Here is a 14,357-nt window from a genome sequence, read left to right on the forward strand (position 1 = left end):
TATTACCTCTATTATTTTGTTGGAAATTTTCAGTAGTAAAAATGTAAAACTGAATGCTGACACAATCATAGTATTTTTTTTAAAGGCCCAATAGAGACATCACTGATAGTAAAGATGGATCTGTACTTCAAACTCAGCTACTGAAAACCTGGGGCCTTTGCAAGGAAAGCCATGAGTATAAGCGAGAGGTGAGGTTAGCCAAGTAAAAGTAAATATGTTATTAACTTTAAACCCCCAGGTACAGAAATCATAGTATAGCTGCCACCATCCATCTGACTATATTATGCTAGAATACTAAGAATAGAAAATTTTAAAACAGTTAAACTTTTGGACATATTTGACTAGTCCAAATTTTTTTCTAAACAAAGAAACAAAGATAACTATTCAATGCTTTAAAAATAGACAAAATCAAATACCAAGAAGCTGTTGGAATGAAGCACATTGCCTTGGAAACCAGGAAGTTAGCAACTGAACAAATACAAAGGAAGAATTCTATTATTAGCAAATGCTTATAGCTCAAGAAGGCAGGTGGGAGATTTTATTATATGGTACCTACGTCATAAGTCGCTGTGAGGATGAAAAGAGTTAATATAAGTAAAGTGCTTAGAACAGTTCCTGGAACATAGTAAGTGGTATGTATGAGTTAGCTATCATTATTGCTAGTATTATTACACTGATAGAATTACTGTGTTTATTTTCACATGTTAGTATCTGTGATTTCACTTGGCAAAATTCAACGAGAAAGCCATAACCGTGCATTCCTGATAGCCACTCACAATTTCCAGGGATGGAAGGGAGATGATTACTTACAAGGAGTTTCCTGAGACTTTAGTTACCTTGAAAGGATTGATTTTATTTCCAATGGTCAACTGACTCTAAGAGAAGCAGAAAAACCTATACGGAAAACGTCTTTCTCTGTTAACAGAGTTTTCCCATAGATCTTCATCTAAATAAAGACAAACCTGTGTACCTTTATATATAAGCCGATGGTACACAAGGAAAAAAGTACAAACCGTTCTCACTGACTGACTTCCACAAGCTTCAGTTGTGGTTTACAGAATAAGGCCACAACTCTGAAATTACTTTACCTTCATTTCTTTTTTCCCCTTAAGTTTTGTCAAGTCCCATATAAAATTCTAACGTTACTGAGGAACAGAGAAAAAAAAAAACTTTAGGGGCCTCACAGTTTTGGAGTGTAGTGTTATATGAATATAAACCTGTGTGTTTGGTTTTTATGTTACCAGGCGTGGCCGAAAATGAAAACAGTGATTTTGTTGAATAGAAAGTGCATGTGTTAATAATAATGGGAGGAAGGAGAACTTCCTCAAAATAAACTGCCCTGGTTTGATATCCAGACACATACTCTTCTGTGCTTCCCATACAGAGCATCGTATTCCATCAGCCATACAAGGTGGCACAGGGCAATAAAATGTAAAAGCTAGAGTAGTGAAACCAACCCCAAGCTTATTTCCAAGAACCTCCTAGGTCTTTTTGGTATAGCCACTCATGACGTCAGTAATGGCTTCTTAAATTATTTAGTAATGAAAGTAATAATGTACCAATCAGAAGTCTGGGAACAGTACATGTAGTTTCCAATTCACAGTAGCCAAAGATGAATATAAATATTTAAATTACACCAAAATGGCTCTAAATTACATTATGAAATGCAGTTGTGATACTGGCATTTCAGTTTATCCTGGAAGGTAAATGGCAAATTTTTCAGCTGTGCTGGCTGACTACATAAAATGCAATAAAATAACATGCATGCTAGAGCAAAAACAAATAAAGGTTAATAGACACTAAATCTAAAAGTAAGATAAAGAATTACTAAAATTACCTGGATGAAATTTCCATTTTACTTTAGAAATGAAGTAATAAAAATAAAGCCCTTTTCTCAAATTACACAAAGAAGGGCCAAAGAAGTTTATGCTCCAGCTCAGCCTGAATAAATGGGTTCAATCACCAGACAGCTAATGGATATTTTAAAATCTGGGCTCGAGTCTGTCACAGACACCTTACCCAGGGTAAAATAAAAGCTCACATTCTCTCACAGTAAATTCCAAGGAGTATTCCAAATTCTTTCCCTGAACTAGAATTTTATTTGAAATAAGTGGGGCACAAACAAATTATTATGAATTTGAGTTAGCTAAACAGGCAGTTTCACTAGAATGTACTTGTGGTCAAAGATTTTGACTTGTAGCGTGGCTTTGTGACTCTGAGGGCCCAGAATGTGGAGGAAAAGGGGGAACATCCATCGGGTCTCCGGTCTTTATAGCGTATCAAAGACAAGTCGGGTCCCTGTTTTCTGGACTAAACACAGAGTTGGAATCCAAATACGTGGGATAGACTAGAGGCAGCACAGAGGGAATGAGAAGGGAGGAATGAGGCAATGGTTTTTTTTAAAGCCAGTCATCTGGATGATAATTTGGCTGCGATCGACTCTGAAATTTACTTGAGAGCTTTGTTGCCTAACAAGGCTAGTGGATCAAAGATGCAAGCAAAAAACTTTTCTCTGACTGGGTAACTATGTTGACCATCAATAAACAATCCAAAGAGAGACAACAACTTAAAACTTTTTTTTTCAGAATAATTTAATCTCAATGGAAAAATAAAACATTCATAATATATTACCTTATATTTTCCTTTAATAATGCCTTCAAACAGTCTTTCCTTGGTTCCATAAAAAGGCAAACAACCGCTTAGCAGGATAAAAAGGATCACGCCACAACCCCAGACATCTACAGGTTTTCCATAAGGCTCTCTCTTGACAACTTCTGGGGCCATAAAATGAGGTGTTCCAACGCGCCCTATATTTAAAAGGACAACATCAAGGAAAAAATGTTTACATAAAATGGGCTTCCCCCTATTTGAAAACTGAAAATAACAGTGTGAATGACAAGTTTAACGATGTAAATATTACCACCTCTTCCCTCCTCTATAAAATCAAGGGGAAAAAAGGCAGAAAGAAAAAACTTATTTATCACCTCTTGAAAATACTGAGCCCAGGAGAGACAGGTACTCTGTCTTCTAACACTGGTACTTCCTACTGAATTCTGCAAGGTGCATGGTAAATATTTACCTATTTCTTACATCATGAAGAAGTTATTTAAATTTTATTGTTTTCACATGTTTGAAAAAAAATTACTAAAAAATACAGAGCAGAGACAGTGGCAGGGAGAGGGGGGAACAAGTGAGAAAATATCTGTGGAGAAAAAGATTACTTTTGACTGCCAAACAAATTCTGAAATTAAACCTAATGCTGAGAACTTGTGCTTGGAATATGACTCTGAATCCGAAATCCTGTTCAGTAGATTTTAGGAATTAATTGCAGCAATTAACAGTGGTTAATGATATTTTGTTATAATAGGATTTTAGCTTCCTTCAAATATTAATATTGGAAGAGAATGAGAGCAAATATATGACATAAACCAAAGCAAAATCATGAGGCTCTTCCCATTCGATTCTCTTTGATTTCTATCTTCTTTAAAGTGTTTTTCTTTTTTCCTATCAAAATTAGGTTTCAGGAAGGAATCTGAAAGCAGTTGTTTGCACACTAGTAGCCATCTTTAATGCAGCACCCCCTTTTCTTCTGTAGAACAAAAGATTTGCATCCTAGGGAAATTCCTGTGGGAGGGGACTGCCTGCCAGATTTGACAGCTCTTCTAGCTCTAGGCGGGCCCAGTGCCCTCCTCTCCTCCCTTCCCTACACCCCCCACCTCGTCATCCTGAGTCCAAGATCATTTTTATTTCGAAGACTGCACAAAACTTTATGGAGAGCTCAGAATGGTGTTCAGAGTTTAGAAAAAGACCTCAGAGATCTTCTAATCCAGCTAGAGAGAAAGCCTGTATCATAAAGTCTTGTTGGTGATTGCCAAACCTGGTTAGGATGGAAATGGTTGGGAACAGCTCTGAGCTTGTGTACTGGGAATGTTCCTTTGCTGAAAATTGTGGGTCCCCTTCTTCCCCCATAACAGAGGAGCTTATGTTTGGCGTTCAGAGAGTGAAAATGTTTTTATTTAAAATGTATGGTAGATCAGAGTAAACTCTGTACCAGTTAGAAGGAAAGATTTTTATTTTCATGTTGCCCCATTTAGTTTCCTCAAGTAACATAAAGAAGTGTGAAATGATGAGAACTAAGCCTCCTACTTCATTAACAGCTGGGACAGGGCAGTGCCCTTGGAGAAATGTGCCTTGGTCTGATGGACAGGAGCTGGTAAAAGTGGGGAGAAGCAGGGTAAGAGATCACAGTACTCATACCAGGGCACCAGCCAGGTACCTGCTGGTGGTTGGGATACTGCTTGGAAACGCAACTTGACTCTTACAAGCAACTCAAAATGCAGGTCTCAATCTGGGACTAGTTAAGAGCCCCCATGGCCAGCTCTGGCCAACCAGGGGGAGGTTCTCTCCATTTATCTAGATTGAAGACTACCATGGTATTGGAGAATCAGTGTTCATCCTTGAGGAAGATACATGTCTTTTGGTTAAGGAATTTGCTCATAAATGAAAAGGGCAAAGACCATCATGTGTGCTAGTCACTCAGTTGTGTCTGACTCTTTGCGACCCCATGGACTGTTAGCCCACCAGGCTCCACCGTCAATGGAGTTCTCCAGTCAAGAATACTGGAGTGGGTTGCCATTCCCTTCTCCAAGGGATCTTCCTGACCCAGGGATTGAACCTGGGTTTCCTGCATTGCAGTTGGATTCTTTACCACCTGAGCCACCAGGGAAGTGAAAGAATTTATAGGAGTGGATTTTTAAAAATTTATTTCACGCAGATTGGTAGAATGTGAAAGGACTGGAGTTGCCCTTTAACATATACTGACCTCCCCAATTTCCTGGTTTGTGATCACTTGACTTTTCCTTCTTTGTGGTTGATTTTTATGATGCTGACCACAGAATTCTAAGAACGGGAAGCCAAATTACCAAACCAAATTAAATGTCACTGTATATGAGACACTTCAGATATGCATTTAAAAATTTAAATGTTAGTTTTTTTTTTTATAATATAATAAAACCTTATTACCCAGAACCTCAGGGAAGGGGGAGTTGTTCTGAATAGGTACATATTCATTATACTTTAGGACTTGAATCTTTACACACCCACCCCTTCTTACTTTAAGAATTTTGGATGGCTCTCTTTCTATAATTTCCTGACTTCTTTTATATAAGATGCTGCACATAATTCAACCTTTTCTTGATGACTCAGAATTATTATTGTGATACCAATGAAAGAAATCTGGTATAGAACCAAAAATGCATTGCATACCCCAGAGAATAAAGGTTGATTTTTTCAGTATAAAAGGCTGCTGTACTTCCCAACTTTTGGTATCTGCTCAACATATATATATATATTTTTTGGATCAGGCTTTCATTTCTTTTCTTTGACTGTGCTTACTCTAGCCTTGTCTTCTCCTCATTTGTTGCATAAAATTTGCTATAAACTGTAAACTCATTAGAAACCAGATTCTTTCACTTAGTAAAAATTTCCCAAGTGCCTGCTTGGTCCTAGACACAGTGGTCTAGGACCACTGGGGACATACAAGGGATAAGCCATGGTCCCCCTTTGCCCTCACAAAGCTCAGTCTTTGATATAATTACAAATCCCTGCGTGAAATGCTACATGAAGGCATGTAGGCCAGACAGCTATGGGAATATGGGAGAGAACAAACAGGGTTACCTAACTTGGGATGGTGAAAATCAGCCTGCTTCTAAGAATACTTCGTTAACTAGATACACAAAATGACAAAAGGCATTCTAACCAGAGGGAAAGGCAGGTGGAAGCTATGAAGGAATGCCAATCCACAGAACTTTCTGAAAAACGGAAGCATGTCAGCCTGAGTGTGTCTTCACATGTTCACTTGAGAGAACCATGAACAGGTATTAAGGGCAGAAAATGTCTTGCTGCTATTACATTTATTTTCTAGGTTCCTAGTTATATTCTGGATACGTGAGTTTTCCAAACAGCTGAGTTTCAGATAGGGAACATGTAAATATATGTAAATGGCTTTTTATTATATAGGACATATAATGGACAGAATTACTTTTGATTTGGAGGACTCAGTGATCAAAGATTCCAATCTAAGAGGAAAATAGCTTTCTTTTAGATATTAGCAAATGAGCTGATACATTTTCAGAAGTGTCTTAAACAACATGAAAACTTTATAAGAGAAATCATTTATCCTTTATCTACATATCTGGATTGCATTTTAAAGACATTGTAATACTTGAAGTAGTAATGCAAGCAAAGATATGTTTAAGAAATGACAGTATTTTGACCACCACAAAGTATTTTAACTCTATAAGGACTGAGAAAAATAAATTTTGCACAACTGATACACTGTGGGTTAAAAATCAGCTTTAAAAATACAAACTTGATGGGAAAGATTCATGGACTTGAGGAAAATAGATTAACATGTAAAAAATGTCTGGATAAGTCATGAATTTGTTTTTCCCCTTCAGTCAAGGTACATAGTAAAATGAAATCCATACCATCTTTAATGCTAACAGGATGCAAATTGAGATCAAGAGAAACAAAGTCACTCTAAATGGCCAATATATATAACAGCATATAAAAGGAATTCATTTTATATCATATCATCCCATCAACCTTGAGGATATAATCGTCAGAATTTGTTATTTGTGTAGTCTGTTTTAACACGGGGGTGATCTGTACGAATAGTGGATGTGAGAGAGTTAAACAGCAGTGTTTGTTTAGAAACAACGTGGGATTTGTAGTTGATTGCAAGATTAATATGAGCCACCAGTGTTACAACAGGGTTGTCCTAAAAGCTCATGCAATCTGGGGAGGCTAATAGGAATGTAAGATCCACAGCAAAAGCAGGGATAGCTTCAAGTTTCTATGTGTTGGAAGTGCCTGGAGCTGTGCTCGGTTTTGGCTCCGTACTTGGTGCAGTCAGGAGACTGAAGCAGTTTATGCGAGGAATACCAGCTAAATCAACCTAGGCGAGTTAACTTGGATAAAAAGGCGGATATGATGGCAGTTTTTAAGCATCTGAATGACTATCGTGTGGAACGATTAAAATTGCTCACCGTGGCTCCAAAAGCCAGAAGTAGGACTCCTGGGTGGAAGTTACAGGAAGATAGACTTCTGTTTAATGCAAGGATGGATGTTTCAATAGTTAGGGAGCTTTTAAAAAATGGAATGAACTGTGCTGGGACATAGTGAATTCTTTGCCACCTGAGGAATTAAACTAGAGCTCAGTCTTTTGCAGGGAATTTTATGAGAGAATTCAGTCATTAGTTTACAAGACTGGAGAAGTTAAGGCCTCTTCGAATTCTGATTCAGTGATTCTATGGTTAAATTGCATGTTGTTACTCTGACCCTGTGGTCAGTCTTCTGATCACAGATGATAAGTTTCAAACTTTTCATAGGTTTTGAATTCGCTAGTTCATTAGAATTAGAAGAAAAAATAATCAGTTTTGAAAACAATACTCAACTTGCAATTTCTCGTATCCTTGGAAATGATTAACTAGAAGAAAACACAAAACTAGAAGAAAATCTAAACACAATTTAATTTTGGAGGGCAATGTGGTAAAATAATGATTTAAAGACTACAACTCTGACTCATAGCTCATTTTTCAGAAGATGGCCTATGATGTTTTAGTAACAGTAAATGAAATGAAGTGAAATATTCTGTGTAAAAGATTATTATTTTGATATTTATCATTTTTCAGGTATTTGAATTTAATATAAGTATTCTTGAAAGATGACAGGTTTAAGAAGGTTCTGTTGATATTTTTCCTCTTTGTGAAGGCTGGCAGTACTTGGAGATGGAAAATAGAAAGCAATGGCTAGAAGATTGGTAGTTCGTAGAATGGAGAACTAGGCAATTTGCAAAACTAAAGAACAAAACTAAAAACAGGGCAGCATTCTGAGCTAGAATCTACTGAAAGGAATAAATAAAACCAAATACTTGAATCTGTAATTAGCATCCACCTCTGCATACTGGTGAAGAAAGTTTGTTTTAACTTTTCTTCATTTTTTATTCTGGCATGGGAATTTTCTAGTTATGTTTGCTTTGGCTAATAATAAAATCAGGCTGTGTTCATATCTGCTTGCTCTTCCCAAACACACAGACTGATGGCCTGAGTGTGACTCTTTCACAAGTGGAAAGAGGAAAGTAGTGTGAAATTAAAAATCAGCCACAGATATAACCTGAAAGAAGTGAATCCACACACTTTAGATTTGACTTCATTTGGCCAGTTCAACATTAAAAGTCTCTTTGCCTCAAATATCACCTTCTTCCAATACTGTTTTAATCTCTGTATGTTGGGTCTCTTCCCTGTTAAATGTTGAGGATACAAAGAGTAAAAAGATGGAGTCTATTCTTAAGAGACTAAAATTCTAATTATGATTATAGAATTATTAAATTCAAAACTATATTATGGCACTTTTTTTGGGGTGGGGTGGAACGTGGTCTGAAACACTAAGGATAGACTAATATTTAGTTTGAAAACTTTACACCAGCCTAAAAAGTGATGTGGTTTTGAAGGAAATTTTTTAAAAAAGCATTCTTACCTCCAGCTACAAGTCCAGACTCCCCTAATTGAATAGCTACCCCAAAGCCCCCAAGTTTAACAGGTGCCGAATTTTCCTTTGAGGCAAGGAGAACACAGTGGGGCTGAAAAGAAAAACAACAAACCAAAGAAAATGATTAATTGTCAATGAACAATTTACACAAAGCCAAATAACATGACCATATTTGTTGTTCAGTCGCTAAGTCGTGTCTGACCCTTTGTGACCCCATGGACTGTAGCCTGTTAGGCTCCTCTGTCCATAGGTTTTCCCAGGCAAGAATACTAGAGTGGGTTGCCCTTTCCTTCTCCAGGGGATCTTTCCGGACCAAGGATTGAACCTGTGTCTCCTGCATTGGCATGCGGATTCTTAACCACTGAGCCATCAGGGAAGCCCATATAGTAAAATACTCTAAAAACTCCTGGAATTACTTTGGATGCTTGAATTATTTGTCTGTTCTCATGTCTGGCTGATGTCTCCAAAGACTTACCTGTTTTATCCAACATTTTTCAGGAATTATTTGCTTCTAAAATTAGGGTGTGGTGCTTGGAACCACTCAGGAGGAATGGATGTTCAAGGCAGACAGACAGATGTGTTTTCTGCCTTTTCATGCAATATTTTCTCTCAATGAGTGGCAGCCTACATTTGTTTAAGGAAAAGTATATTTTACACCTAAGTTTCCTGAAATCTGACTTTATCTACAGAGCCACTGTATCTTGGCCCTTAGGGGATGTTGATGACCCTTTCTCTGCCCTCTCTCCCACCATCCTATTTTTCTTTATTCGTTCCACTCCCAAGTAAGATTTAATGACTCTAATTGAGCCCTTCTCTTCTGGAATTCAATGCTCTTCCTTCCTGGGGTCTCTTCTCTGGATGTGCCCTTCCTCTCTGGGGGAAGGGGAAGTGAGAAAAGAGAAGGGGGGAAGGAGACTGCTGGGCTGGCCTCTAGTCCAGGGTAAAGACCCCCCCCCACCCCGCCCTGAGGAGCAGCTGCTTGACCAGGGCTGTCTAAGAATCATATGATTTTTGGTTACAGTGAGAGTCTCTTTATAGGACCTAGTCCTCCTGCATCTGCCTTTTTCTGGGACCTTGTTGGGGCTGGTGTCAGGAAGGCATTTAATTGTAGGGAACTTTGGTCTCTGCTCAAATACTATGCTCCTCTCTGTGACTAACATTACATATGTTATGACCTTCTCTTAAAATATGGGTTTAGTGAAAAAGGCAAGCCTCTTCAGGCTTGGAAGATAAAGGTATTTTTTATTCTCTCCCACACTTGATCAGATATAAAATGACCCAGTTTTAGTTCAGGTTTAGCCTACATGATAGTGGGCATGAAGAGACCCATGCAATAAAATTCTGAGCTGGTACACCCACAGTGATGTTTGATGATAGATATACAAAAGTGGGAAGGATTCTTTTATACTTTAGAAGTTATTTTTTGTCCAAGGGTATTTAAAGACCTTTACAATAGAGTGTAGCACAAAGAAAAATGAGCCCTTGAGTATAAATGTGTGTATGAGTGAGAGAAAGAGGAGAGAAAAAGCAAGTGTACATGGATGGTGAGCAAACTGCAGGAAGACACAAAGTAGCTGGTAGGGCCTATCGAAGGACAGGCAAACCTCTACAGAAACCAACTGACAGAGTGCTCTCTCTCAATGCAAACTTTCAGTTGGTTCAAACAGAGATCAATGATAAGAGGTCTAGTGTGGGGCACGGCAAATGAACAAGCCTAGAAAAGGATGGGCCTGATGCAGAAGAAGAAAATACAGACGAGACCCAGACAGGGTCTCCCGGCCAGTGTCATCATTACCTTCTTAGGAAAGAGTAGTAGAAGCTTAAATTGGAATCCCAGGGTATACACTTTATAGTTTGTTGACTATATTTACGCTTAAGTTAATGTTACACTGAGATTTATCCAACGGGGTGTGGATTCAGTCACTCTCAACAAACCCTTTAGTGAGATAAGTCATAAAATTGAAACTTAAAAAATAAAGAAACCAACATACGTAAATGAGTAGAAGACTCTAGTAACGTTAAGTAATGTTAAGTGCTAGGGAGGGAAAATTAAGCTGGTGAGGAAGTAGGTGTTACAGGTTTGGAGATCAGGGAGCTGTTATTTAGTAAGATAAGGAGTGTCAGAGAAGACCTCTCTAATAGGGTAATAGGTGAACACACACCAGAATGAAGCGGCAGAAAGTCACATGGAGGTAAGATCTTGGTGTGGAGCATACTACGGAGAAAAGCTCAGAGGCACGAAGGGGGTTGCTATGTTTGGAGAAGAGTGAGGAAGCCAGTGTGTTGGGAAAGGAATGAACAAAGGTAAGAGGGGTAGGAAATGAGATTCAGATGATCAACGACCCTATTGTCTAGGGTTTTGAAGTCAAGGACAGAGCTCTGGGTTTTAGGCTGAGCAAGATGGGAAACCATTGGGAAGTTTTGAGCAGGAGAGCATGAAGATCAGTTTTAGGTTTGGAAAGGATCACTTCAGCTGCTGCAGGGAGAAGAAATGGCAAGGGCGCAAGAATGGATGAAAGGAGCCCAGATAGGAGGCTTCTGTGGGTGTTCAGGCAAGAGAAGATGGTAATCTGGACTAGACCAGAGTGATAGAGGCCGGGAGGGTAAAAAGTGGTCACATTCAGGATATGTCTGAAGGTAAATTTGACAAGAACTGCTGCTGGATATGAGGTGTGAAAGACAGAGATAGGTGAAGTATGGTAATTAGCTTTTTGTCCTGAGCAACTGAGTGAAAATGAGGATGTCATTTACTGAATTTGGGAAATCTATATAGGAGTAGAAATATGAAAGAGGGATCGAGAATTTGGTTTCACACAAATTGAGTGTAAAGTCATGTAAGACAGGAGAGGGAAGGCTGGGACTAGAGATATAAATTTGGGATCAAAAGCATGTACATAATATTTATAGCCAAGATAATGAATGAAATCACTTAGGGAGTGAACTACTAATAGAGAAGATGAGGTCAGAGAATTGAGACCTGGTACACAGCAGTATTTGAGGCAAGGAAGATGAGAACAATCTAGCAAAGGAAACAAAATGGACAGTGAAGCAGGGGGAAAATCAGAAGACACTGGTGTCCTGAAAGGCTACAAAGAAGTCATTAAAGGTGAGAATTGATCATGATATCTGGCAACTTGAAATTCACTAATGACCTTGATAAGGATTTTGGTGGTATGAAAGTGAAAGTGAAGTTGCTCAGTCGTGTCCAACTCTGTGACCCCATGGACTGCAGCCTGCCAGGCTCCTCCGTCCATGGGGTTCTACAGGCAAGAATACTGGAGTGGGGTGCCATTTGGTGGTATAACACAGACAAAAATCCCCACTGAACTATGTTCAAGAGAGAATAGGAAGAGATGATGTGGAAATAGTAAATTCAGATATCTTTCAAAACTTTACTGTAGTAGGGTTAGAAAAATGGGATGTAGCTAGAAGAGAATGTGAAGCCAAGGAAGTTTCTTTAACTTTTTAATATTTACAACTGGAGAAACCAAATTAACAAAGCCTTCATGTAACCAATCACCCAGTTTCACAATTATTGACATTCTGTCATTACTGCTTTATCTATCTCCAACCATTTATTGTTATTGTATTTTTGCTGAAGTCTTTTAAAACAAACCACATCATTTCACCAGTAAAATGTTCACATATGGGGAATCTGAGTGAAAGGTGCCTGCAATTCCTTGTATAATACTTTACCTGTAACCCTATTTTAAAGTCACTTAAAAGAATTCTCCTTGTGGTTATAGTTTCAATTTGTTACATAGTGAGGTCAATTTGTTTTAACTAGATTTTGACTTAATTTGGTGTTCTAATTATACAAAACACGTTCATAAAGTTTCAAAGTCAACTGTGTTAGTTGCTCAGTCGTGTCTGAATTGACTCTGTGACCCCATGGACTGTAGCCCGCCAGACTCCTCTGTCCACGGGATTCTCCAGGCAAGAATACTGGAGTGGGTTGCCATTTCCTTCTCCAGGGGATCTTCCAGACCCAGGGATCAAACCTGGGTCTCCTGCATAACCGGCAGATTCTTTACTGTCTGAGCCACTAGGGAAGCCCAATCATAAACAAATACCTCTCAGAGAGGCCTACCTTTTGTTTCCTCTCCTCAAGCCCAGTCTCTCCCTCCTCATTGGCAACCGAGTGTATCAGTTTTTGGTTTATCCTTCCATTGTTTTGTTTTGAAAATGAAATAATGCATACAAATACTCAGAATTTTCACGTAACAACATATGCATTAGGTCACTCCATCGACATCTTCAGGGAAGTTTTGTTTTGTTTTTTAAAGACAGACATTTGCATGCTGGTGGGAAAGATCCTATAGAAAGGAAAAAAATGACCTCAAAAAGAAAGGGGATGGGATGTAGTGTACAAGTGGGAAGGGGGTTGGCCCTAGTGACAGTGAGGGAGGCACCTGTAGACGCAGGCAGATGTGAATGTTAGAAGATGAGGAAGTTCTCTTCTGAGCACTTTTATTCTCCATTTACTTGAAATAAAAAGTGATCAGCAACTGACAGTGGGGAAGGAGAGGGGGCTGTTGGCGGCGTGAGAAGAGCGAAGGTGTGAAAAAGTATTTTCAAAGGATAGGAAAATGAACTAAGACAGTGGTTCTCAAACTTTAGTATCATACAGAGTTGCTGGCCTACATCCCCCCAAGTTTCTGACTCATAAGGTTTGGGATGAGGTTAAGAACATGCACTTCTAACAAGTTCCTGAGTGACGCTGATGCTACTAGTCTGGCAACCCATGCTTTGAGAAGCCCCAGACTAAGGAAATAGGGCAGGACTGCTGGCAGCATAGGAGCCCACTCAAGGCATGTGGTCATGAGTTTAAAGCAAGACCCATCAACACTATTCTGTGTTTACACCCAGCGGTCTTCATTTTAGCTGGTGGGGTTCAGGCCTGGAATGGGAGGTCAGCTGAATTTAACCAGGGTTGGGATTTAGATAAAGAGAGGCGGGTGATATCAGTAAGAGCACGAAACCAGCATATCTGTTTATTTCTTCTTTTCTACTTTTATCTTTTGTATAAAGAGCTAAGATAGCAACAAAGTTCAAGGAAGGGGAAGGGTGAGCGGAAGAGGATGTATGGGAATAAGCTAAGAACACTGAGACAAAAAGCAGAAAGCTCAGAATGAACAGGAAAAAGGCTCATACAAAGGAAGAACTAAGAAAAGCTTATACTCAAAATTGGGTCACAGTAGGGTCATTAGGCGGAGAAGGCAATGGCACCTCACTCCAGTACTCTTGCCTGGAAAATCCCATGGACAGAGAAGCCTGGTGGGCTGCAGTCCATGGGGTCGCTAAGGGTCAGACACGACTGAGCGACTTCACTTGCACTTTTCACTTTCCTGCATTGGAGAAGGAAATGGCAACACACTCCAGTGTTCTTGCCTGGAGAATCCCAGGGACGGGGGGAGCCTGGTGGGCTACCGTCTATGGGGTTGCACAGAGTTGGACACGACTGAGGCAACTTAGCAGCAGTAGCAGCAGCAGGGTCATTAGGGAACTGAAGATTGAAACAGAATTAGTGTTTTGAAAAGGGGATGGCTTAGGTGTGGAAAAATAGCTACTATGATAAAAAATTTATATTAGATTTTATGAAATAGAACATATAATAAACACTAGTCATTAAAAAATTCCTGCCAGGATTCTGAAAAGCTATTTGTATACCTGTGTTTATTGCAGCATTATTCACAATAGTCAAGAGGTAGAAGCAATGCAAATGTTCACTGACAGATGAACGGATAAAGAAAATGTGGTCTATACATACAGTGGAATATTATGTACCTTTAAAAAGTAGTCTGTCA

General features: G+C 39.0%; 1 protein-coding gene across 1 annotated transcript in view; it reads right to left on the reverse strand.

Moving 5' to 3' along the window:
- Positions 1–14,357, reverse strand: part of CASK (calcium/calmodulin dependent serine protein kinase) — a gene marked incomplete in the record, with an annotated part of 361,613 nt that overhangs the window by 113,711 nt on the left and 233,545 nt on the right. Inside the window, 2 exon segments of the mRNA XM_045164543.1 lie at positions 2,632–2,807; positions 8,539–8,641. Coding sequence (XP_045020478.1) covers positions 2,632–2,807; positions 8,539–8,641 — 279 coding nt within the window.

This window comes from Bubalus bubalis, chromosome X (genome assembly GCF_019923935.1).
Source record: "Bubalus bubalis isolate 160015118507 breed Murrah chromosome X, NDDB_SH_1, whole genome shotgun sequence".
NCBI lineage: Eukaryota > Metazoa > Chordata > Mammalia > Artiodactyla > Bovidae > Bubalus > Bubalus bubalis.